We start from the raw sequence: 20,490 nt of genomic DNA, 5'->3' as shown, positions 1-20,490 counted from the left end.
GGGTAAGCACCCCGGGGCCACCAGAGCAGTCGCAGACCACATCCCACGTGCAGCTTGCTGAGGAACATCATCCCCCAGGTGCTGCCTGCGGCGTGGCAGCCGCGCGTACCTTTGTCCCTCCACCCTCGAGCCCGCAGCAGGGCCCTGAGCCTGCCAGCAAGGAGCTGTGGAGATAGATCAGCAGCGCAAGACACCAGCAGAGCCTGGGCCCCTCTGGGCTCTGTATTTATAATAAAAAATCATATACAAATACATACATACATATTATATATATATATATATATATATATAAAATTGGGCAGGAGAGCCTGACTGGCTGCAGGGCCCTGGGTCACCCCACTCAGCACAGTGCCCCTCTCCACCCCAGGTTTCCTCCTCCTGGTCTGCTCGGTTGTTGCTTAGTTTTGCACCCACATCTCTTCCAGGGGGAGCTGGCAGCCAAGGGGCATCAGATACTGTCCAAGAAGTGGAGACAGCAGGCTCAGGACATCCCCAGGCAAGAATCTTCCTGCTGCTCTGTTCCTCAGTTCCCCCATCCATATTGGGGTCATAGCACAGGTGATGTGGGTGCAAGGTGGTGTGAGATGAGCCTGGTGGTGACAGGCACTTGTTGGCAGGGAACCACCACAGGACGTGCCCATGGCAGTGGTGGCTGGGGTGCTGCCCCAGCCCCAGGCACTAGGGCACTTGTATCTGCAGGTCCTCATCTTCATCAGGGTCGCTGGTGCCATCCCCGGGGTCATCGGGGCCGAAGCGGGTGCTGCGCATCTTGCCGAAGAGCGGTGTGCTCTGCTGCCGCCGCAGCCTGCAGAGGGAGAGATGCCAGGGCTGGCAGCAGGGCAAAGCCCCTGCCTCATCCCACCCACCCCCCCCAACTCATGGGGCACCCACCGAGTCTGGGAACTTGCACCAAACCAAAGAGGCACCCTCACATCCCCAGGGGACGTGCCTCAGTTTCCCCATCTGCAAACCCAGCAGCTTCTTCCCACTTCTCCCACGGAGCAGCCCCAAAGTGCTGGTGTGGAGCTAAATTACAGGGAGCCGGGGGGGGGGGGGGCTCAGCGTTGTAATGGCCCAGTCAACAGGAAGCTCAGTGTCTTTAGCTCCTCATTCACTCCTGCATTAAAATTCATCAGTGAAGATTTATGGGGCAAATCTGAAATCAAGGGCCCAGGACTGTGAAGGCACAGCTCTCCCACCGTTCCCTGGTTGTTTGCTGCATTTTACTGGAAAGCATGAATTATTCAGGGTGAGCGTGCTGGAGGGGCAGGGAGGGGGGAAGATGAAGCTTCCATTATTCCTCTATGATTTAATGAAGATGTCCCAATAAAATAAAGGAAGATTATAAAAACAAACTCCCAAAGTACCTCCCAGAGATGTTTTGGAGCAGAATTGATCTCTCTCATGGCCATTTTATCTCTTTATTGCTGGAGAAGCAAAGTGAGCCCAGTGAAAAGGTTTTAAGAGCAATAAAACCTGAGGCCTTTCCAGTAGCTGCTGGCTCCCTGTGCCTGCATTGCTGCTCCTCCTCAGGCTCAGGTCTGCCCAGGGCAGCCTGTGCCACCCAGGGACAGGGATGGAGGTGCCCCAGCAGTTGCTCAGGATCAGAGCCAGGCAGGGGCCAGAATGCAGTACAGGTCTGCAGAAAGCTTCAGAGTCTTGAGCTCTGTGATTTGTGCTGTTGAATGTCTCAGGTGGGACGATCCCAGATGGGGACAGAGGTGCTCTCCATTAGGACAAAAGGCCTGAGCACCCTGACACCTCTCCAGCTCTGGGGACATCGCTGCTGGCTGGTCCCAGCACCTTCCCCTCACCTGCAGCCAAGGAGCCCAGGACAGAGAATGCAGCCTAGGCTCAGTTCCTGCTTCCCCAGCCCTGCTTGTGCTGCCCTCACCCTGGGCATCATCAGGTGAAATCCCAGTGACGCCAGGCTGCACTGGTCTGCAGGCAGCCTCATGCTGGTTTAAGTGGGAGGGGAAGGTCACCCAGTTTCCACCGGCACAAACGCTGCTCCAAGGATGTGCTGGGAGCAGTGTGTCCCTGCAGCCACAGGTCAGACAATGCTTGAAGGTGCTGGCAGAGGGACAGCAGCCGCAGGGAGCACACCAGCCCACCCTTGTGTCCTCCTCAGCCCGTCACACCCTCTGACCCTGCTCACCGGGACTGCAGGTGCTCCAGCTGCACCTGGAAGCTCTCGCTCTGCTCCGTCTGTTCGTCCAGCGACCTCTGCAGCTTCCGTGCCTGGTTGTGGGCCTCATCCAGCTGCGGGAGGGGATGAGGACAGGGATGGGGCTGTCTGCAGCCACAGAACAAGCAGAGCCACCCCCTCCCCAGGGTATGCCGCCCACGGGGGCTCACCTCATCCTCAGCTTGGGCCAGCTCCTTCTTCAGCTCCTCCACCCTCAGGCGCAGCTTCTTCACCTCGCCCTCGTGTTGTTCCACGCGGCGGTTGGCATGGGCCAGTTCCGCCATCTTCTCCTGGTACTGCTTCTTCAGCTTGGTGTGGATGTGTTTCAGGTCGGCCAGCTCCTGCAGCAGAAGGGGGCTGAGCATGGCTGCTCTGCGGGTACACCCCCAGCAGCCCCTCTCCCTCCCCGGGGACCTGTCCCACCACCCCACACGATGGAGGAGTGGTAACAGAACAGAGACGGGGTCACTGCTGCCCCCTAAATGGGGGGTGAAGGCAGAGTTTGGGAGGAGGATGAACCACCTCTGAAGTGACAGGGGCACACAGGGACCCAGGGCTCCCATGGAGGGAGCAGCACAGGGCTGGGGAGGCCCCGGGTGGGATTGCCCCTCACACCTTGTTCTTTTCGAAGAGCTCGGCCTGGATGGTTTTGAGGTCGGTGTCGAGGGCGCTGGCTGTCTGGCGCCGCTTGCGAGCCAGCACCTCCTCCAGGTCCTCGATCTGTGCCCGCAGCTTCTTGTTCTCCCGCTCCAGGTTGAGCTTCTCGGTCTCCAGCCGCTCCCGCCGGCCCCACTCAGCCGCGTTCTCTGCCTGCAGCCGCTCCATCTGGGCAGGGGACATGGGGTAGCCCAGGGGGAGCAGAGGTTCCCTGCTCCTCCATACCCTCTCCTCTCTCACTGGAGTGCCCCAGCTGCCTCCCACCGCCCAGCCTCACCTCCATGCGCAGCTCCGCCAGCTTCTTGTCCATGCTGGAGCGAGCACCCAGTTCGTCCTCCAGGTCCTCTGAGATGCGTCCCAGCTCATCCTGGTGGATCTCCTTGAGGATGTTCAGCTGCACGGGGGATACAGCACCTGAGGCAGGCAGTGACCACCCACCCAACACCAGCTGAGCTCGTCTCCACAGCCCCCTCTAGGCTGGGGGGATGTGTCCCCCTTGGCCACTCCACAGCTGCCACCTCTAGCAAGGCCTGGAGTCTCCAGACCTCTGGGGAAGGACCAGAGTAGCTGGATCAATGGCACTACAACAGGGACATGCCCCCCCCCCCCCGGCCTCTGGATATCTCACTCACCTGCTTCATCACCTCCTGCTTGTTCTTGTTGAGCTCCTCATACTTGATCTTCCACTGGCTGAGCTCGCCCTCCAGCTTCTCGATGTTCTTGCTGAGCGCCAGCTTGTCCCTGTGGAGAGGCAGCCCCAGTGAGGGCTGGCAGGACCTCGTGGTCCATCTCCTCTCAGTGGAGACGGCTGCCAGCCAGGCTTGGATGGCATCCCAGAAGCCTGAAGCCCCAAGCACTCACTCCCGCTCCTTGAGCAGCACTTTCTGGGACTCGTCCAGCCTCAGCTTCAGGGCAGTGATTTTGGTGGCATCCTCCTCAATGACGCTGACGTCCTCCCAGAGCAGACGGCTCCGCTCCTGGCGGGAGAAGGAGGCCCGTGTGCCTGGGGCACCCCGCTGCTCCCAGCTCTCAGCACCCTCCTGCTTGCTCTTCAGGATGTTCTCCACCAGCTCCAGCTCCTGTAGTGCCACAGCCAGCCCAGCACAGGGAGGAAGGGGTCATGAGCAGGAAGCCAAGGCCTTCCCCAACGCGGGTGCAGCCCTGGCTCCCCATGCACCAGGGATGCCACCCACTGCTCTACAGTGTGTGATAGCCATCAACATCCCCAGCTCCCGCTCCATATCCTTCCCTCCTGGGCCCCCTTTCTGGACAGCCAAGCCCCATCAAGGCTGATGAGGATGCCCCTGTGCATCTTCGCACTTTCACACCTGCCACACTTTCTGCCTCCAACCTCTGCACCTTGCTCCGTGTTCTGTGCTATATTAGGGAGGGGTAGTACTGACTTATTACACCAATCTGACTGTGACCACCACGCCATGGAGGTCTTTAACCAGGCTCCAGGAGCGCACAGCAAGTCAGCTTGCTGCAGAAAACCCCCTCAATGTTTGCTTGCTTGTGCTTTTTGCACATCCACAAAATCCATGGGTGGGTGTGTACAGCGCTGCAGCCTGGTCACTATCAAAGCCCTGCTTGCTCCTGGGGCTGGTGAAGAGGGAGCCAACACTGTTGACAGCAAGACCTCCCAGAGACAAGAGCTGCTCCTGGTCTCAGGAAATACCCGTGGACGAAATCACAGCTGGGATTGCAAGAGGCTGCGGGTTTGTCCCCATCACTGCGGGGCTGCTGTCAGGGGAGCTGCAGGGACGTGCCCACGAGGGATGGGTCACCCCCATCCTCCTTTCCCTCCTCAAATCACTTTTTTTTTCCCCCAGCAATCTGTTTTCCAGCAACATGATGTCCTCAGGAGCCAAGTAGAGAGTCCATGCTGACTGTTTCTGCTTACCATGGGGTGTTTGGGATGCAGGGGCTGTGTGCTGAGACCCCTGGTGAGGCTGTACGGTGGTTGCACAGGAAGCCAGGGGAGGCTGCTGAGCCGCAAGCAGACAACAAGGTTTTCTGGCAAAGCTGTACCGAACTCACCCCTGCTACAGATGCTGTGGCCTCCAGCAGTGCAACACGATGATGTTTACTTTTCCTGCTTAAAAATGTGCAAACTGATTCCTTTGAGTTCTTACACCAGAAATTTCCTGGTTTCAGTGCAGAATAAGGCTTACAGCCATTAAGTGTAACCTCAATCCACTGCAGAACACGGGGCAGTCCCCTGGACAGCCTGTGCCTGCTACACACATACACCAGCTACCACAGCACAATTATCCATGCCTATTTGTTAGTTTATTCTCAGATTTCACCCTTGGCAGCCATGCAGTCAGATGTACTGAACCATCACGATACAGTTTCCCAAGGTACCACTGCTGCTCTATCTATCAGGGCAGCCATTTAATCACAGAAGTCTATCGGGTTGATAATGCATGACTTCGCCTTGGTGAAGCCACGCTGACTGCTCCTGGAGGTTTTCCTGTCCTCCATGTACCTGGAAATGGTTTCCAGAATTAGCTATTCCATCACTCTTGTCCCAGCAGCCAGATTCAATTCTACTTAGGCTCTAGCTTTCCTAATTTCATCCCTGGAGGCTCAGTATTCAATGTCTCTGTATTCCTACATGGCTACCCATCCTTGTTTCCATCCTCTCTATGCCTCCTTTCTTTGTGTTTGAGTTTGACCAGGAGCTTCTTTTTCATCCATGCAGGCCTCCTGGCTTTTTTGTCTGACTTCTTCTTTGTTGAGATGCATTGCCTCTGAGCTTGGAGGAGGTGGTCTTTGAATATTAACCAGCTTCCTCGGACTCCTCTTCCCTCCAGGGTTTTATTCCACACTACTCCACCAAGGAGATCCCTGAAAAGGCCATAGTCTGCTTTCCTCAAGTCTTGGGTAGTGAGCTTGCCATGTGTCTTCCTCACTGCCCTAAGGAGCCTGAAATCCAACATCTGATAGTCCCTGCAGCCAAGGCTGCCTTTTACCTTTATGCCCCCAACAACTTGGTGAGCATGAGGTCCAGCAGCCCACCTCTCCTCATGGGCTCTTCTATCACTTGGAGAAGGAAGCTCTCATCAACGCATTCCAGGAGCTTCCTCAATTGCTTATGTCCTGGTGTCTTGTCCCTCCAACAGATCTGAGGGTGGTTAAAGTCCCCCATAAGGTCCAGGGCCTGCAAATGTAATGCTGCTTCTTCTCTGTCTGTAGAGGGCCTCATCTGCTCGTTCTGCCTGGTGCGGCGGCGTGCAGCAGACACCCACTACAGGGTCACCTATACCTCCTTTACCTCTCGTCTCTTTAATCCTAAATCAGAAGTCCAGAAATTCCCAAGCAGAGCTTCATGTGCTCCAGCTGCTCTCCCACACGGAGGCTTTCAGCCCCTCCTCATCTTCCCAGCCAGTCCTTCCTGAACAGCCTGCATCCCTCCACTGCCACACTCGTTATGGGAGTAATCCCACCACGTCTCCATGATCCCAACAAGACAATAACCCTGCATTTGCACAAACATCTCCAGCTCATCTTCTTTATTCTTCATCCTGCGTGCATTAGCATACGGGCACCTAAGAAAGGTACCCTGGCATGTTGAGTTCCTAGAAAGGGATTAGGGGATTTTTCTACAATGGTGCCTAGGAGGATCTTCTTTGCTTACAAGGACCCTGTCCATCTGCTGACACTCCCCCACCTCACCGCTCCCAGGGGCTCAGTCCCCAGCCTGCTCTGCTCTCAGCAGCACCACCCCACCTGGGAGAGTTCTGCTGCATGGCACCACACCATCCAACCCCACTGTCTGCAGGACCCCCCTCCCATCCCCAGCTCCTGCAATGCCTCCCTTTTCCCAATTCTCAGGATTTCCCCCACTGCTTCCCCCCTGGCCCCAGCAGGGGCAGCGCCTGCAGCTTCACCTTGGCTTTGTGAGGCGCCTCGGCCCCCACGTCGCGCACGGGCTCCCGTTCGGCGTCGGCCTCACCATCCCCATTGGTGTCGGCGTCAGGGCTGTGGTCCCGGCCACGGAGGCGTGCCAGCTGCCGGCCCAGCTGCTGGCGCTCCTGCAGCCCTTCCTGGCGCTCGCGGCGCAAGCCGGCCAGCTCCTTGGTGAGGGCCTCCAGGCGGTGCCGCAGCTGCCGCACCTCCTCGCGCGCCCGGTTGCGCTCAGCCCGCACCTTGCTCCACTTCTCCCGCCAGTTGGCCGTGCAGTCTGACCACCACCGCATCGTCTTCTCCATCTGGGCCGCCCGTGCCCGTGCCTCCTCCAGCTCCCGCAGACGCAGCTCTTCCCGGCCCTCCCAGTCCCCCTCCAGCAGGGCTGGCGGGGGTCCGGGTGAGGGCGTCCCACTGGGTGGCGAGGGGGGCGACGGGGCAGGGGCCAGCTCGCTCCCGCTGCCCCGCTCGGGGCCCAGCAGGGCCAGCAGCGAGCCCCCATGGAGCTGGGGTGAGCCGGCCAGGCGCGAGGCCCCGCTCTGGCTCATGGCAGACCTCCCTGGTGTGGGCCCTAGGGCAGTCGCATCACCTTTGCCGTTGCTGTCGGGGTGTCCCCTCCGACGTGGGGGCCTGCGGAAAAGAGGAGGTGTCAGAAGAGGCTGGAGAGGGAAGAGCTGAAATGCTCAGGTGGAAGGGGATGGCATGGCCTATGTGGTGGCATAGGGACAGCCACCACCTACCTCCTGGGATCATCCTGAGAGGCATCCCCTGGCCCCAGACACTGGCATATGGCTCATTTTGGGAGGTGGCACACTAAGCTTTGAGATCTCCAGTGAGGTCCCTAGCAAGGACCCAAGCAAGGAGCCTGGTGACATTCCCCAGTGAGGTCCCCAAGAAGGCATCCAGCAAGGACCCAAGGGATGTGACCAGAAGAGTCCCCATTGAGGACCCCGGTGGCATCCTTAGAGAAATTCCTGGTGATGACCTCAGCAAGGACCCAAGTAATGACCCCAGCAGGGTCCCCAGCGTGTCGTGTCCCCAGCAAGGACTGCAGCTCACCACCCAGCCACTGGCACCTTATCTTGGCTTGGCTCCACAGCTCACACTCGCCAAGTGCCCAGTGCGTGACAGGGATGCACATGGGGCAGGAGGTGGTTCTGCCACCCTGAGTTGCTTTCGAGGGGGGTAGAGGGCAGATGGGACCCCCATGCCATCACCCCCTTCAGGTGCCAACAGCAATGGTTGGGGCAGGATGGGGTCAGAAATTTCACTGCAGGGGCATGGAGGCAAGGCCAGCTGCCCTCCTGCCCCACATGGCACCCACCCCAGGGCTTGTCCTGCCGATCCTGGGCAGCTGCAGGACCCATTCCTGCAACACACCAGAGTTCAAGCCCCCTCAGAGTTACCGGGGGAGCAGGGCTGGCCAAATCACAGGGCCCAGCTGCAGCCCCGACAGCTCCTGCAAAGGGTAAAGGTGCCAGCAGGATGGAGGATGGCAGGAGCAGCTGTTGGAAGCGCACTCCAGCTTGAAACCAGAGAGCCTCTGGAGTGCCAGCACTGCAGAGTGCATCCTCCCCACCACCACAGGGCCAGGCTGGGCTCTGCCAGCTCACCTCAGCTCTGAAGGCAGGAGGATGAGCGCGGAGGTGGCAGGATGCACTCTACGCTAATATGGGAACAGCAAGCTCAAGCCAGCTGCCTGCAGCTGTGAAATGACCTCGGTGCAGCAGGGAAGGCCTGGGCTCTGCCAAAAAGGGAAACCAACCCAGGAAACCTCAATGGGAGGTTGCTACACCTCCTAATGGGATAAGTACAGAGGCCAGGGCTAGCCAGCCCGCAGCCTGCCAGTCCGTCAGCGTGGAGCCAGACCCAGTGCCGGTCTCAGCACTGCTCCGGGGGTCACCTCCATGCAAACCCCGCTGCTGCCAGGCCTGGGGTGCTGCCGGAGCCCTCGTGTGGATCCAGGAGCCCCCAGTGGGCACGACGTGGGTGCTCCGCGTGCTGTGGCCACCACGGAGGGGACAAACCCGAGGCTGCCCTGCACCTGTGCGGGCTGCCATGTCCCAGCAGCGGCAGCTCGGGGGTGCTCAGGCAGGGCCCGGGACCCCCGCAGGGCGCGCACTGGGGGGCGCCTCTCGCCGTGCCCACGCCAGGCAGCGACGCCGCGCTCCGACGGCGCTCAATGAAGCTTCTGAGGAGCCCTGCGGGAGGTGCAGCCGGGGGCTCGACGGCTGAGGCACTCACAGCGCTACCGCACCCCGGGTCCCGCGGCACCGGGGAGCTCCGCGCACCGCGGTCCCGGCGGCACCGGGGCCGCCCCCGCGGGCCCCCCCCGGCCCCGTCCCACCGCGCGCCCCCCGCCGGCCGCCCCGGGCTCCCCGCGGGGGCGGAGCCGCCCGTCCCCCGCGACGCCCCATTGGCCGAGGCCGCTGCCACTCAGCCGCCCGCTGGTGACGCGCCCGGCCCGCGGGAGCCGCCGCATTCCTTCGTGCCCCCCGCCCCGCCCGGCCCGGCACGGCCCGGCCCGGCACAGCCCGGTTCGGCTCGGGGCCGCCTGGCTCGGCTCGGCTCGGCTCGGCTCATCCCAGCCCGGCTCAGCCCGTCCCGTCCCGGCCGCCCCGCACCGCCCCGGCCCTGCCCCACCAAACTTTCTTGCAAGTTGTCCGCGCCGCCCCGCCCGGTGCCCGCGCCGCGCCCCCGCCCGGTGCCGCCCGCTCACCGGGGACCGCCGAGCTGCGGGCAGCCCGCGCGGCACGGGGCGCTGCTGGCGGAGTCCGCTGCTCCTCCTTCTCCTCCTCCTCCTCCTCCTCCTCCCGCCGCTCCCCGCCCCCCGCCCCGGGCCAGGCCACGCCACGCTCGCGGCGCTGCGCCGGGGCCGGTGGCGGCGGGAGCCGGCTCTGTGCTCGGCCCGTGGCGGGGCTGGGAGTGCACAAGGGCGTGCATAAAGTTTTGCACGAGGTTTTGCACGAAGTTTTGCACAAGGGTTTGCACAAGGGCGTGCACAAGGGTGTGCACGGTTTGCACAAGGGCGCGCTGCCACGCGGGTGTGCTGCACGCGTCAGGGCAGTTTTGTGGTACTTTGGGGTTGTTTGGGGGTACTGAGGCGTGCCCAGGGGTGCGCTCGCTCTCGGGGGTCTGCTCGGGAGCGTGCACCCGTGTGGGCGCGTTCACGTGCAAACTTGAGGTCGTGCGTCTGGGGCTGCAGCTGCCAGGCTAGGTCTGAGGGTTTGAGCACTTACAGAGCCGTTGGAGATGCAGCATCGGAGGCTGGCTGTGAGAGCAGCTCCCACCCGCCTTCATCCTGGCCCTGTGTGCTCCTGGGGGTGCCACGCCGCTCCAGATCTGCCATTTAGGGGCTCTGGCCAAAGATCACTTGCCCCAGCCTCAACTGCAGAGGTTTTCAGCAGATTCCTCCCTGCTCCGTGGGATATAGTGCTGTGTTTCAGGGCCCTAGCAGTGATGGGATGGCCTGCCATGGGTCCCTGCAGGTGTGCAGGTCCAGGACAGCCACACAGTGCTGTGTGTCCTAGTGCCGGCTCTGCCCTGCTCCAACCAAGCAACAACTCCTCTAACCAAAAGGTTTTGTTCCAAAACATGATACTAGGAAAGCTTAGAATTGCCATTTGATATGGAGGCTGGCCACTGGAAGGAGGAAGCATGCTTTGCCGGAGCTGATCTCCTCCCCAGGGAAGGCACAAGCACCAGCCCAGCTTTTCACCAGACAGGAAACTCTGGGTGGTTGTGATGCACCCAAAGATGTTCAGGTCCTCCCATCCAGAAGCATTTCACATCACGGTATTCCCCTCCTGGATTGTCTTACCACCGCAACACCATTTTCCCTGGATATTTTTCCTTTCCCTGCAGGTTTTCCAGCCAACAGCTCTGAAATGTACGTGGCCCTGAGCACTTGTTTCCCATGGGAAGGGATGCGGTGCTGATGCCCAACACTCCCCCAGGTCAGGTGAGCGGGGAAAATCAAGTTAAAACAAAGCTGAAGTTGCCTCTGTGTGTTTTCACCCCTTCCCTCAAAGCCTGGTATTTTTCCACTGGAAGCAGCCTCAAAACATCAGGGAAGAGGGTTTGCTCTCCCACGCTCCTTCACTGCAATTTGCCTCGGAGAAAAATGATTTTGCAGGCAGTTTGAGGAGGGGCTGGCCCGTGCTGCTGTGCTGGCCGGCGGGCTGTACTTTTACCTGCTTCCGGAGCTGCTGGCCCTTCTGGCACTGAAACAGGCTTGGAAACCTGTCAGAGCTTTTTGTTGGCAAACTGAGCAGTGCAGAGGGGAAGAAGAGCTGATGCCAGGTTCAAAAGACATTGAGGCTGGAAGTGAACTTCTTGCTTTTAGCTGGGAGCAGAAGTTATTTGAAGAAAACGAAGCTGAAAGTCTTGTTTGAGGAAACAGCCAGTTGTTCCAAGAACTTTCTTGAATTTTCTTCAGAAAATGCTCAGATGAAATACTGTAAGTGTTTCTTAACTGCTTGCTTGGAAATTGTCATCATGGTGACACCAGAAGGCTCCAGGACCTTCTGCAGCATTATGTCCTTTTGCAGTATTCACAGCTTGCCCCAAAAGCAGCAAGTGCCTGATGGTGCCCAGCAGTCTTCCACTAAATCCACCCCAAAGGGCTCCCATCTTCAGGATGGAGGCTGGTGGTTGTGCTGCTCCATGGGCTGAGACCTGGAGACTCATTGCATGGGTAGCTGCAGGTGCCAGGGACCCCATGTGGCATCGTTACCCAGTGATGGGTACTGGCACGGCTGAGTCCAGGCAAACTCATCTCACAGAGGGCCCGTGAATTTGGGCTGGGCTTCTCTTCCAGCTGCTCACCTCCATCAAAGCTGCCTTCAACAGGAGCTGTGAGAAAGAAGGCAGTGAGAAGCTGATCTGATGCAGAAACCTGATTATATCAAATGTGACTGGGGAGCAAATTGTCCTCAGGCCACACCAAATGGCAGACCTGTGCCCTCACGGCCTTCAGCCTCAGAGCTGAAGTTTGGCTGAAGTCCCCATACCAGGGACACTGCCCCTGGTGTGCCAGCTGCGACCCTGGTCCCCAGCACAGCATCTGGAAAGAATAAGCAACAGGGAATATGGAAGTGCTGTTGATTTAGTCTTCTCATCTGCATATGAGCACTTCCTTTTTTGCTGCACAGACCCAAAATATAGACAGTTACCCAGCGGCTCGGCAGCTTCGCTGTGGTGCCTGCGCCAAGCTTGTGGCACAGCAGCTCCAGAGACACCTGAACACCGCTGCAGCTCCACCACCCCAGCTCCAGCAGGTAGGGGCTTCCCTGCAGGAGTTGGGGACTTCCTGGGGTTGGTGGGTGGGAAGGGTTCCTGCGCAGCATGGGGGCTTCCTGGGGCCAGGGCTGAGCACACAGCACAGGAAGGAGCTGCTCTCACCATGGTGTCTGCACCTCCCAGCTCCCTTCCCTTCAGCATCAGCATTTTCCTCTCTTGGCTCTGTCTTGGGGGAATGATGGTCCGTGGAGCCCTCACGGGTGCTGGCTCTCCACGGGAGCTGCCCTCAGCTCCCGTGCTGCCTGGAGTGCTGCAGGCTGTGCAGTGGGATGGATGTAGCAGCAAAGTGCCCGCCGTGGGCTGCCAAAAACTGCTATCGCACTGGGGACTATGGACAGCCTGGGGAGCAGCCGCCTGCTGACCAAGGCATTGCTGCTGCTGCCATGTGCAGGCAGAGCCTTGTGGCAGTCATGGCTTGGTGCTCGGGAGGTGTCAGCACAACAGGGCATCACCAGCCCACAACCCTTCTGGGAAGTCCTGCTGCACTGGTCAATTCTGGCCTTAGCAATGCAAAAGGGTCTCTCCTGCTATGCCCCGATGGCAGTACAAACATTTCTGCATGTATTTGTGCATGGGGAGTACACCGCTTTGAGGTCTGTGGTCTCTCCCTCACAGCAGGCAAGCTGCTGCTCTTGGGGTTGTTGTTGTATGTGCAGTAGGAGCCGAGAGCAGATATGAGGACAGTGTTGCAACAGATGCAAATCTTACTTGGTGCTGGGGATGCTTCCTCCTGGGGAACTCAGGACCAGGACAGTCCCAGTGAGCCCTGGTGCTGCAGCAGAGCACCACAGGGATTTGCATGGCAGGTGGCAGCACCACTGGGATTTGCATGGCAGTCTGTCCCAGCCCTGGCTGGCCAGACAGTGACTGGACGCTTCCCAAGTGCGATCCCAGGGCTGGGACTTGGTAGTGGGTACCTTTCACAGGAGCAGAGAAAAGCGCGGAGATGCCCACCCTGCTGCTGACCATCCTTGTCCTCTGCCTCGCTGGGTCTGTCTTGCCATATGAAGGTAGGGGCATCTCCTGTAGATCTTCCCTGTGCCACCTTGCTGCCAGCAGCAGTCTGGAGGTGATGCCTGCTGGTGTTAGCTGGGTGGTTTGGAGACCAATTGGGACTTCCCAGCTTGGGGGGGAAGAGGGGGATGGGAAAAGACTGGGGTGAGAGGGGGATGGCGAGTGGGGAAGGATGCTGTGCATTGAGGCTCAGCTCCCAAAACACTTCTCGCAGACATAGAGACTATACAGAGCTGCATGCAGCACCTGGATAAGGGGCTGGAGCAGGGCAGCCGCCAGTACAACTGGGACAGGTGAGTGGCAGCTTCATCCCTGCTGTCCCCAGACCCTCCACATCCCCCGCAGCCTCAGGGGCCCGCTCGCACTGCACCCTGTCCCACAAGCCCTCCTTTTCCCCTTGCAGGTTAAATCAGCTTGAGCAGGCGCTAGCCCGCAGCAAACCCGGCAAGGAGGGATGCCACTTCCAGACCAGTCTGGTCGAGGCCCACGTGTATAGTGTCATGTCAGACAGCTTCAAAGGTTTAAATCTCAGCAGCAGTGCGGTCAGTACCCCTGTGCTGCCAGGCTCTCCCTGCAGCATGCACACAGCACCGGCCCCTCCATCCCTCCTCCCTGCACGGGATCCCCCTAGGGGGGATGCCGGGGTGGCTCTCGGTCACCTGTGCGGGGGTTGATGAGGAGCAGGTTGGTTTTGGGCACCTTCTGAGCATGCTTTACACAAGCCCAACCCCGGGAGACGTGGCCCCAGGCAAACCGGCTGCAGATCCCCAGCGCCGACACTGGGGGGCTTCCGCTGCGCGCTTGCGGAGAGCCGGGATTTTCAGCCAGCCCCCTGTGCCTTGGGGCCTGAAGATCCAAAAACAAGAAGCCCCGAGCCGTGGCTTTGCTCAGCAAAGAGGGAGATGCGAAGGACGGGGGACAGCACTGGGACCGCTTCCGCAGTGCGGAGCAGAGGGGTCCTGAGGCAGCCCCGCAGCACTTCCTGCAGCCCCGGCGGCGAGACTTCCTCGGCTCTGCGGTCGGGTCGCTCCAGCCAAGTTCCCTTCCTCGTAAAGCGTAGCTGCTGCTGAGCAAAGCAGCTTTCGCTCCAGTGTGGGTGCCCATGTGTTAGCTGGGACCCCTGCTCGGGACCTGGGGGAGCAGAGACACCCTGGGGGCATCTCCCAAAGCATCCTGCTGCGATGCCCTCTGCTCTCTGCTTGCCCCCCGAACATGCCAGATGGGGTGGACTTCTATGTGTCCTTCTGCCTGCAGCCCCAGCCTGTGCTCGTCTTCAGCATCGGGACTTGGAGCAGCTGCTCCAAGTGTCCACAAGCAGCTCCGACACCACGGTGGGGCTGGGGAGGTGGTGCACTGGGCTGGAGCTGCCACCAGAGCTGGGGAATGCTGTGGAGTGATGCTGAACTGGGGTGGCTGTGCCGGGGGGCAGCCAGGCCACCACCCAGGCCTGTGGCTCTTGTGGGCAGTGTGGGGCTAGAGTACTGCTGGGCTGGCAGGGTGTTGGGTGGCAAAATGCTTCTCTGCCCTCCCAGCAGGCAAAGAACAAGGGGCGAAACAAGGCAAAGCCCAAGCACGCCATAAGATTCCCAATGGAGCTCATGCAGGGCATGCGGGAACGGGAGGAGCACAAGCTCATCTGCATTTACATCCACAGTCCTTCCATCTTCCTGGTGAGTCAAGGCCTGTGCTGGTGGGGTGAGGGTGCCTGGGGAGACTTTTCCAGCCACCCTGAGCAGCTCTTTCCAGCAGCACACTGGCCCAAATGCCATGCATTGCCTGCACCATGCAGGGTGCCTGGGGTGGGTGGGATGTCCTTTGAGGCCGCGATGGCAGCCTGGGGTCTTGAGGCACTCCCCACAGGAACCCTGGCTCTTGCAGGACGAGCAGAACAGCTCTGTACTGAACAACCACATCCTGGGAGCCTTCCTGCAGAACAGGACCGTGACCGGGCTCAGGCGCCCCGTGGAGATCCAGTTCTGGCACGACATGGTGCTGGTGAGCAGAGCTCTGCTGTGGGCACTGGTGATGCTGGACACAGCCAAGCTCTGGGGATGTGGGGGATCCCCAACATTGTGTTCCCTCCTGAGTTGGGAAAGATAAGGTTTCTCCCTCCTTGCATCAGGATCAAGAAGTTTCTTTGCATCCAGGGGAGGGGGGGGGGGTTCTTCCCCAGGGAGCAGAGGCTGTTCCCATCTCTCACCTCCTCCATCCCCTTCCCACCAGGATGCCTCCAACGCAACCTGTGTCTTCTGGGTGCCTGGAGCTGGTAAGTGTGTCCATAGCCAGGATGGGGGGATGGTCAGCTTGCTGCCAACCTGAAGGCATCGCCTGCCAGCCCCCAGGCAGCTCTCACCATGGGAAAAAGGGAGAAGACAGAGCAGGGCCAGCAAGGAGCCAGCAAGCCTGCCCCTGCCTGTCTCCCATCCACTGTGTGGCATGTGGGGAGCTGGGGCACCCTCTGACAGCATCTCTCCCACAGGCGCAGGCAGAGCAGGCAGCTGGAGCAGAGCGGGCTGCAAGACCCAGCACAGAGAGGGCACCGTTGTCTGCCTCTGCAGCCACCTCACCTACTTTGCCGTCTTGATGGTCCACAACCCTTCTTCCCTTCCCGTCTTCCCCCTGTTTAGCTCTGCAGGCAGCTCAGTGGGGGTGTGGGTGTGCGTGGGTGTATGTGGGGTGCAGAGGGTGCTATGAGGGGTGGTTACTGCAGGAAGATTCCCCTCCTTCCCCTCATTTTCCCAGCTGGTGGGTGCTGTGTGGGACCTTCCTGTGGCTCACCCTGTCCTTACCTCTCGTGGGCAGATCCAGGCACAAAACCTGAGCCAGCCTGTGCTGGAGTCTCTCACCTACATCAGCACTGTGGGCTGCTCCATCTCAGCCGCTGCCACCTTCTGCACCCTCCTGCTCTGCTGCTTCTTCAGGTAGAGCCACGCCGTGCCACACCATGCCACTCCGTGCCGTGTGCCGTGCCGTGCCCTGCTGCCAGGTAGGCACCCCTCGGCAACCCCTTGCCCTCTCTGCTCTTGCAGGCGCCGGCCGAAGGACACCACGACCAGGATCCACATGAACCTCCTGGCTGCGCTGTTCCTGCTCAATGGCAGCTTCCTGCTGAGCAAGCCACTGGCCACCAGCACCAAGTGGCTCTGCCAGGCTGCTGCTGCCCTGCTCCACGGAAGCCTCCTCTGCTCCCTGGCGTGGATGGGTGCCGAGGCCTTCCACCTCTACCTCCTCCTTGTCAAGGTCTACAACATCTACATTCAGCACTACCTCCTCAAGCTCTGCCTCTTTGCTTGGGGTGAGTGGCTCCCATGGGCTTCTGCTGGCACCGCTGCCCCCGCCGAGCCCCACACAGCCTCTGCTCGCCCCCCAGGTCTGCCCACGCTGGCTGTGATGGCTGTTCTGATCTTCAGTGGAGAAACCTATGGGTGCCATGCCATCAACACCACTGACGGCTACCAGAATATGAACATGTGAGTGTGGGGGCTGCTGGCTCCCCACACACCCCAGGTACCCCCCGTACCCCAAGCTCCCCATGCAGCTCGGGTTCCCCATGCACCCCAGGGACCCAAGGCTGATTTGGGCCCAGGGCAAGCACAAGCCGGTGGTAGCTCTGCCGGTGACACTTTTTATCAGCTTGGACCTTTCTCTGGAACCCTGCAGGCCCCCACCTCACTACAGATGGGGGCACCTGCTTGCCATGCCCATGCCCCCTCACAGCTGGATGCTGTGGGCCTCGGGCAGCTTCAGGGGCATTTTTCCCCCGTAGATGCCCCATCTCCCAGCACCATGGGGTGATGGGGGATGGCCGCATCCCTCCCTTCCTCCCTACACCGCCGAGCCCTGCCACACACCCAGCCCTTGGATTATGGGCACTGGTCCCTGTCTCCACACGGGTGTCTCTCTGTCAGGTGCTGGCTCACCAGCCCGCTGGCCCACTTTGTCACCCTCTGCTACGCTGGCCTCATCCTGCTCTTCAACACGCTGGTGCTGGTGGCCGTGGTAGTAATGCTGAGGAGGATCAAGTGCCAGAAGGGGCAGGCAAGAAGGGACTGGGCAACGGTGCTGGGGCTCACCTGCCTGCTGGGAACCACCTGGGGCTTGGCCTTCTTCAGCTTTGGCGTCCTTCTCATCCCCCAGCTCTACCTCTTCACGATCCTCAACTCCCTGCAAGGTCAGTGGGGAGCGCCTGGTCAGGGAAGGAGGTCGGGGGGAGGGAAACCAGTGGGGGCTTGCAAGCTTCCCACTCTTCATCCTTCCACTGTGGCAATGGGGAAGCCTGCAGCTGTGACCATGCCACTGCTCTCCTGCAGGTCTCTTCATCTGCCTGTGGTACATCACCACATACCGCCGCAGCAGGTCCAGCTCTGACAGCAGCACCTCCAGATAACACGTCCTGCTGAGGGGCTATGGGGATCCAGGAGCTGCCGAGGAAGTATTGGAGCTGCAAAGGAACTGCCCAGAGCCAGGGGCCTGCAGCCACCCGCAGCACCACTGCTGTGCCCAGCTGCCCTGCACCACCCCGGACACTTGGCCCAGGGGGGCCCTGCTGCCCCCTCGTTTTTACTGGAACTGACTTCTCCCACAGGGTGCAAATGGGCTGGAGCAGAGCAGGACATGGGACAGTCAGCCACTGGCAGCCTCTATCTCACAGCAAAGCAGCAGGCACTGGTGCATGGTGATCATTCTCCCCAGCATCTCCTCCTCCAAGAGTGAGGTCAGGGACAGTGGCTGCCCACAGCCCCAGTTGCCAGCAATCACGCACACAAGGGCTTTGGCTTAGTGATTCTGGAGTAGAGAGGAGGATGGTAAACAAGTAAGTGAGCTGACAGCAAAGATAAATTGGCTTTCCTCCCTTCTCTCTTATGAAACTGGACTCAGAGCAGAGCTCTTCAATGCAAATAAACTCTTTATCAGGGTTTAAACAGCCCAGCCTGCAGGAAATAAATAGCGAGGACAAACTGTGGGGACTGGAAGTGTGGGTTGGAGATGGTGATCAAGCCCTGACCCCCATGTGCTTCCCAGCACGCAGGGCTCTGTTAGTCTGCAGCTACCCAAGCCAGCTGAAGCTTTGCCCTTCTTCACCCAAGATTTTGGATCCAGGCGTTCATCTCTCTGCTGGGCTGCAGGGACTTCACAGGTGTCACACCATGGAGATGGTGGCGTGGACATGAATCTCTGTACCTCTGTCCCCACATTTGCAGCTCAAGGGTGCAGGGCATGGGCAGCAGCAGGACAACAAGGCCATTTACTGCTGCTGCCAGTTTCTGCTCTGGCGGCAGGAAAACAGGCATCACGAGTCAGCTCACTGCACATCTCTTTCTTCCCGTGTCACTCCATTGAGCGCTTTTCCCTTTCGCCAGAAAGGGAAAAAGCTTCATGGGGCCTATTTCTGGGAAGCCAAGGAAACCACTTGCTCTTGTTCTTTGTTCTGTTCACAAAGGAAAGAAAGTGCCTCTGAGTTTCCGTCCATCCCACTCACAGCAAGGACAAAAGCCGTCCCGTTTTGGTCTTTGAGCGCAGTGCTGGAGTGCGCTAGGCACAGCCGCAGCCAGCTCCATGCCCTTGTCCTGCGGGCTCTCTTGCACCTCGTGGCTATGAGCTGTGCATGGTTCAGTGCTTCAGCATCTGACTTTGGCCATTAAAAACAGCCTGGGCTTTGGTGAGGTGCCAAGTGCGGGGCAGCGAATGAGCCCCACTGTGAGCACCTCCTGCTGGGGAGTCGCTTCCCCGTTCAGGCAGCTCCAGCTCCAAGGGAAGAGTTTTGTGGCATGAGTCACGCAGTTTGCTGGTGACTGTGTGCACTGACACCGGTGCATTCATGCGCCTTATTCCTGTATCCGGCTGCTCTTGGAAAACAATCACCTCATCGCTGCCTCCCTGTGCAGGCTACCCCAGGAGCACCAGGGCAGCGGGGTCCCAGTGGGGCACAGCACTCCCGAGGGAGCCAGGCGGAACGTGAAGATGTTTTCCCACACTGCCAGGCCAGGAGCAGGGATGAAGGGCACCCCAAGGACCCCACACATGTGTCGGCATGGCGATGGGGACTGAAAGAACATGACTTTTAGGACCGAAGGCACAGGGCTTTTGCTGCAGGCAGCACAGGGAGGGCTGAGCCCCCAGGCCTCCTCTGCTCCCTGCACCAAGTGCACAGCTGGTGTCGCCTCTGCATGGGCAGGAGGGGGAGCAGCCTGTCTCACCTTCTCAAGGAGAACCGATCCTATTTACCTTTAGTCTTATCAGGCAAGATTCCGTGTATTTTGTCAGCATTTGATTCCTTGAGTGGGATGGGATTTCTGAGCTGGGCAGCAGCTGGGATAAGGAGGGAGCCTGGGACTGCATGGGATTGCAGCCCAGGGTGTAGCCAGGGTTTCTGCAGGGCAGGAGGCTCAGACCCACAATTGAGCCCTGCAGAGCGGCAGCCAAAGACCCGTGCCAGGCTGTCAGGGCTGATATTCCTGCCTCAGCAATGGCAGCTGGTATCACCCCTCTGCCTGCCACTGCCACGCCTCACCACCAGCCTCAGGCTGAGGTGCCAGCCCAAAGGAAAATCCTCAAAGTCTGGGGGAAACAACCAGCCTTTGGGGATCTAGATTTAGGACTTCACTGCTGGTGCCTGCTGGAGAGCCGACCAACACCACTTTCCCTTGTCCTATGGGAGCATCTTGATCCTCGTACTATCTCCAGGATCAGTTTTCACTCTGACTTCACAGACATTCCTGCCGGCTTGTTTGTAGTGCCAAGCCCAAACAAGATGATTTTATTGCTCTCTACAGTTGGGTTTTACAGTCCTGGTGCCCAGCAGGTTGCTGTTGTCATTGTTGCCAGAAGGAGAAACCCTTATGAGGGGAGGTCTGGCCTCCTGATTCGAAGACCTTTGGGGTCCCAAGAGGCTGTAAAAGGTTGACTTTATGATCAAGGCTGAAAGATGCAGGGTCAGAGCCATAAGTGGCCCCTCATTGGGCACCTACGGGCAGGGCAGTTTTGGATCTGGACACAAGGGGGACAAGCCAGGAGCAGCTGGGGACTGAGGCTGCTCAAGGCAAACCTCACCTCTTTCCAGAGGAGCTGCCAGCTCCCTCTCCACCTCTGCCTCCTGCTTTCCCATGCAAATGAGCTCTCCCCGACGCAGCTCAAGCCCAGGCAGCGTGCAGCCCTCAGGGCAGTACATGTTTTTGTGAGACTGGCTGGGAGCGGGGCCAAGTGAGGCGAGCAGACGGGAGGCAGGGCAGGGCGAGAGCAGCCCACAGCTGTGAAATGGGGGAGGCTGAGGTGCTGGCATCCAGCTATTCAGGACCGTGTTAAGTGCTGTAACAAGGGGCATCACCATGGTTTTGACTGGGGAGGCTCAGATTGGGCACAACAGGAAAGTCTTTGCTAAGAACGTTGTGCAGCCCTGGGATGGTTCACTGGGATTTCTA

General features: G+C 59.6%; 2 protein-coding genes across 3 annotated transcripts; one reads left to right on the top strand and one right to left on the bottom strand.

Moving 5' to 3' along the window:
• Nucleotides 1–203: 203 nt before the first annotated feature.
• Nucleotides 204–9,538, bottom strand: CCDC102A (coiled-coil domain containing 102A). The gene is made up of 9 exons (XM_082769833.1): nucleotides 9,477–9,538; nucleotides 6,742–7,387; nucleotides 3,707–3,924; nucleotides 3,478–3,586; nucleotides 3,123–3,239; nucleotides 2,804–3,013; nucleotides 2,359–2,529; nucleotides 2,159–2,262; nucleotides 204–805 (listed from the first exon to the last, which is right to left on the bottom strand). Exons 2-9 carry the CDS (start codon nucleotides 7,303–7,305, stop codon nucleotides 679–681), a joined length of 1,620 nt encoding a protein of 539 aa, XP_082625959.1. The 5' UTR covers nucleotides 7,306–7,387; nucleotides 9,477–9,538; the 3' UTR covers nucleotides 204–678.
• A 2,405-nt stretch (nucleotides 9,539–11,943) lies between these two features.
• ADGRG5 (adhesion G protein-coupled receptor G5) lies at nucleotides 11,944–17,964 on the top strand. 2 transcript variants are annotated; one of them, XM_082769817.1, is made up of 13 exons: nucleotides 11,944–12,036; nucleotides 12,985–13,068; nucleotides 13,287–13,365; nucleotides 13,476–13,614; nucleotides 14,608–14,742; nucleotides 14,951–15,067; nucleotides 15,296–15,338; nucleotides 15,552–15,658; nucleotides 15,875–15,993; nucleotides 16,102–16,367; nucleotides 16,443–16,542; nucleotides 16,981–17,243; nucleotides 17,383–17,964. In XM_082769817.1, the coding sequence occupies exons 2-13, from the start codon at nucleotides 13,005–13,007 to the stop codon at nucleotides 17,457–17,459; spliced, it is 1,509 nt and encodes a 502-aa protein (XP_082625943.1). In that variant the 5' UTR covers nucleotides 11,944–12,036; nucleotides 12,985–13,004; the 3' UTR covers nucleotides 17,460–17,964. The 2 variants fall into 2 exon arrangements, with proteins under 2 accessions (XP_082625943.1, XP_082625942.1); XM_082769816.1 differs by having other exon boundaries at nucleotides 14,605–14,742.
• Nucleotides 17,965–20,490: the final 2,526 nt, after the last annotated feature.

The sequence above is a fragment of the Aythya marila genome (genome assembly GCF_965140915.1).
Source record: "Aythya marila genome assembly, chromosome: 12".
In the NCBI taxonomy this organism is placed as follows: Eukaryota; Metazoa; Chordata; class Aves; order Anseriformes; family Anatidae; genus Aythya; species Aythya marila.
The sequence above is the reverse complement of the archived record's forward strand: the minus strand, read 5'-3'. Positions and strand labels throughout refer to the sequence as shown.

Excerpts from the sequence above, each read along its gene's own strand:
- CCDC102A (XM_082769833.1), bottom strand. The coding sequence starts at position 7,305 with ATGAGCCAGAGCGGGGCCTCGCGCCTGGCCGGCTCACCCCAGCTCCAT. Across the intron at positions 3,925-6,741 it reads AGGCGCCTCACAAAGCCAAG|GAGCTGGAGCTGGTGGAGAA; the intron begins GTGAAGCTGCAG and ends GTGGCACTACAG. Across the intron at positions 2,263-2,358 it reads TGGCCCAAGCTGAGGATGAG|CTGGATGAGGCCCACAACCA; the intron begins GTGAGCCCCCGT and ends CCCCTCCCGCAG.
- ADGRG5 (XM_082769816.1), top strand. The coding sequence starts at position 13,005 with ATGCCCACCCTGCTGCTGACCATCCTTGTCCTCTGCCTCGCTGGGTCT. Across the intron at positions 15,339-15,551 it reads CTTCTGGGTGCCTGGAGCTG|GCGCAGGCAGAGCAGGCAGC; the intron begins GTAAGTGTGTCC and ends TCTCTCCCACAG. Across the intron at positions 16,368-16,442 it reads GCTCTGCCTCTTTGCTTGGG|GTCTGCCCACGCTGGCTGTG; the intron begins GTGAGTGGCTCC and ends CTCGCCCCCCAG.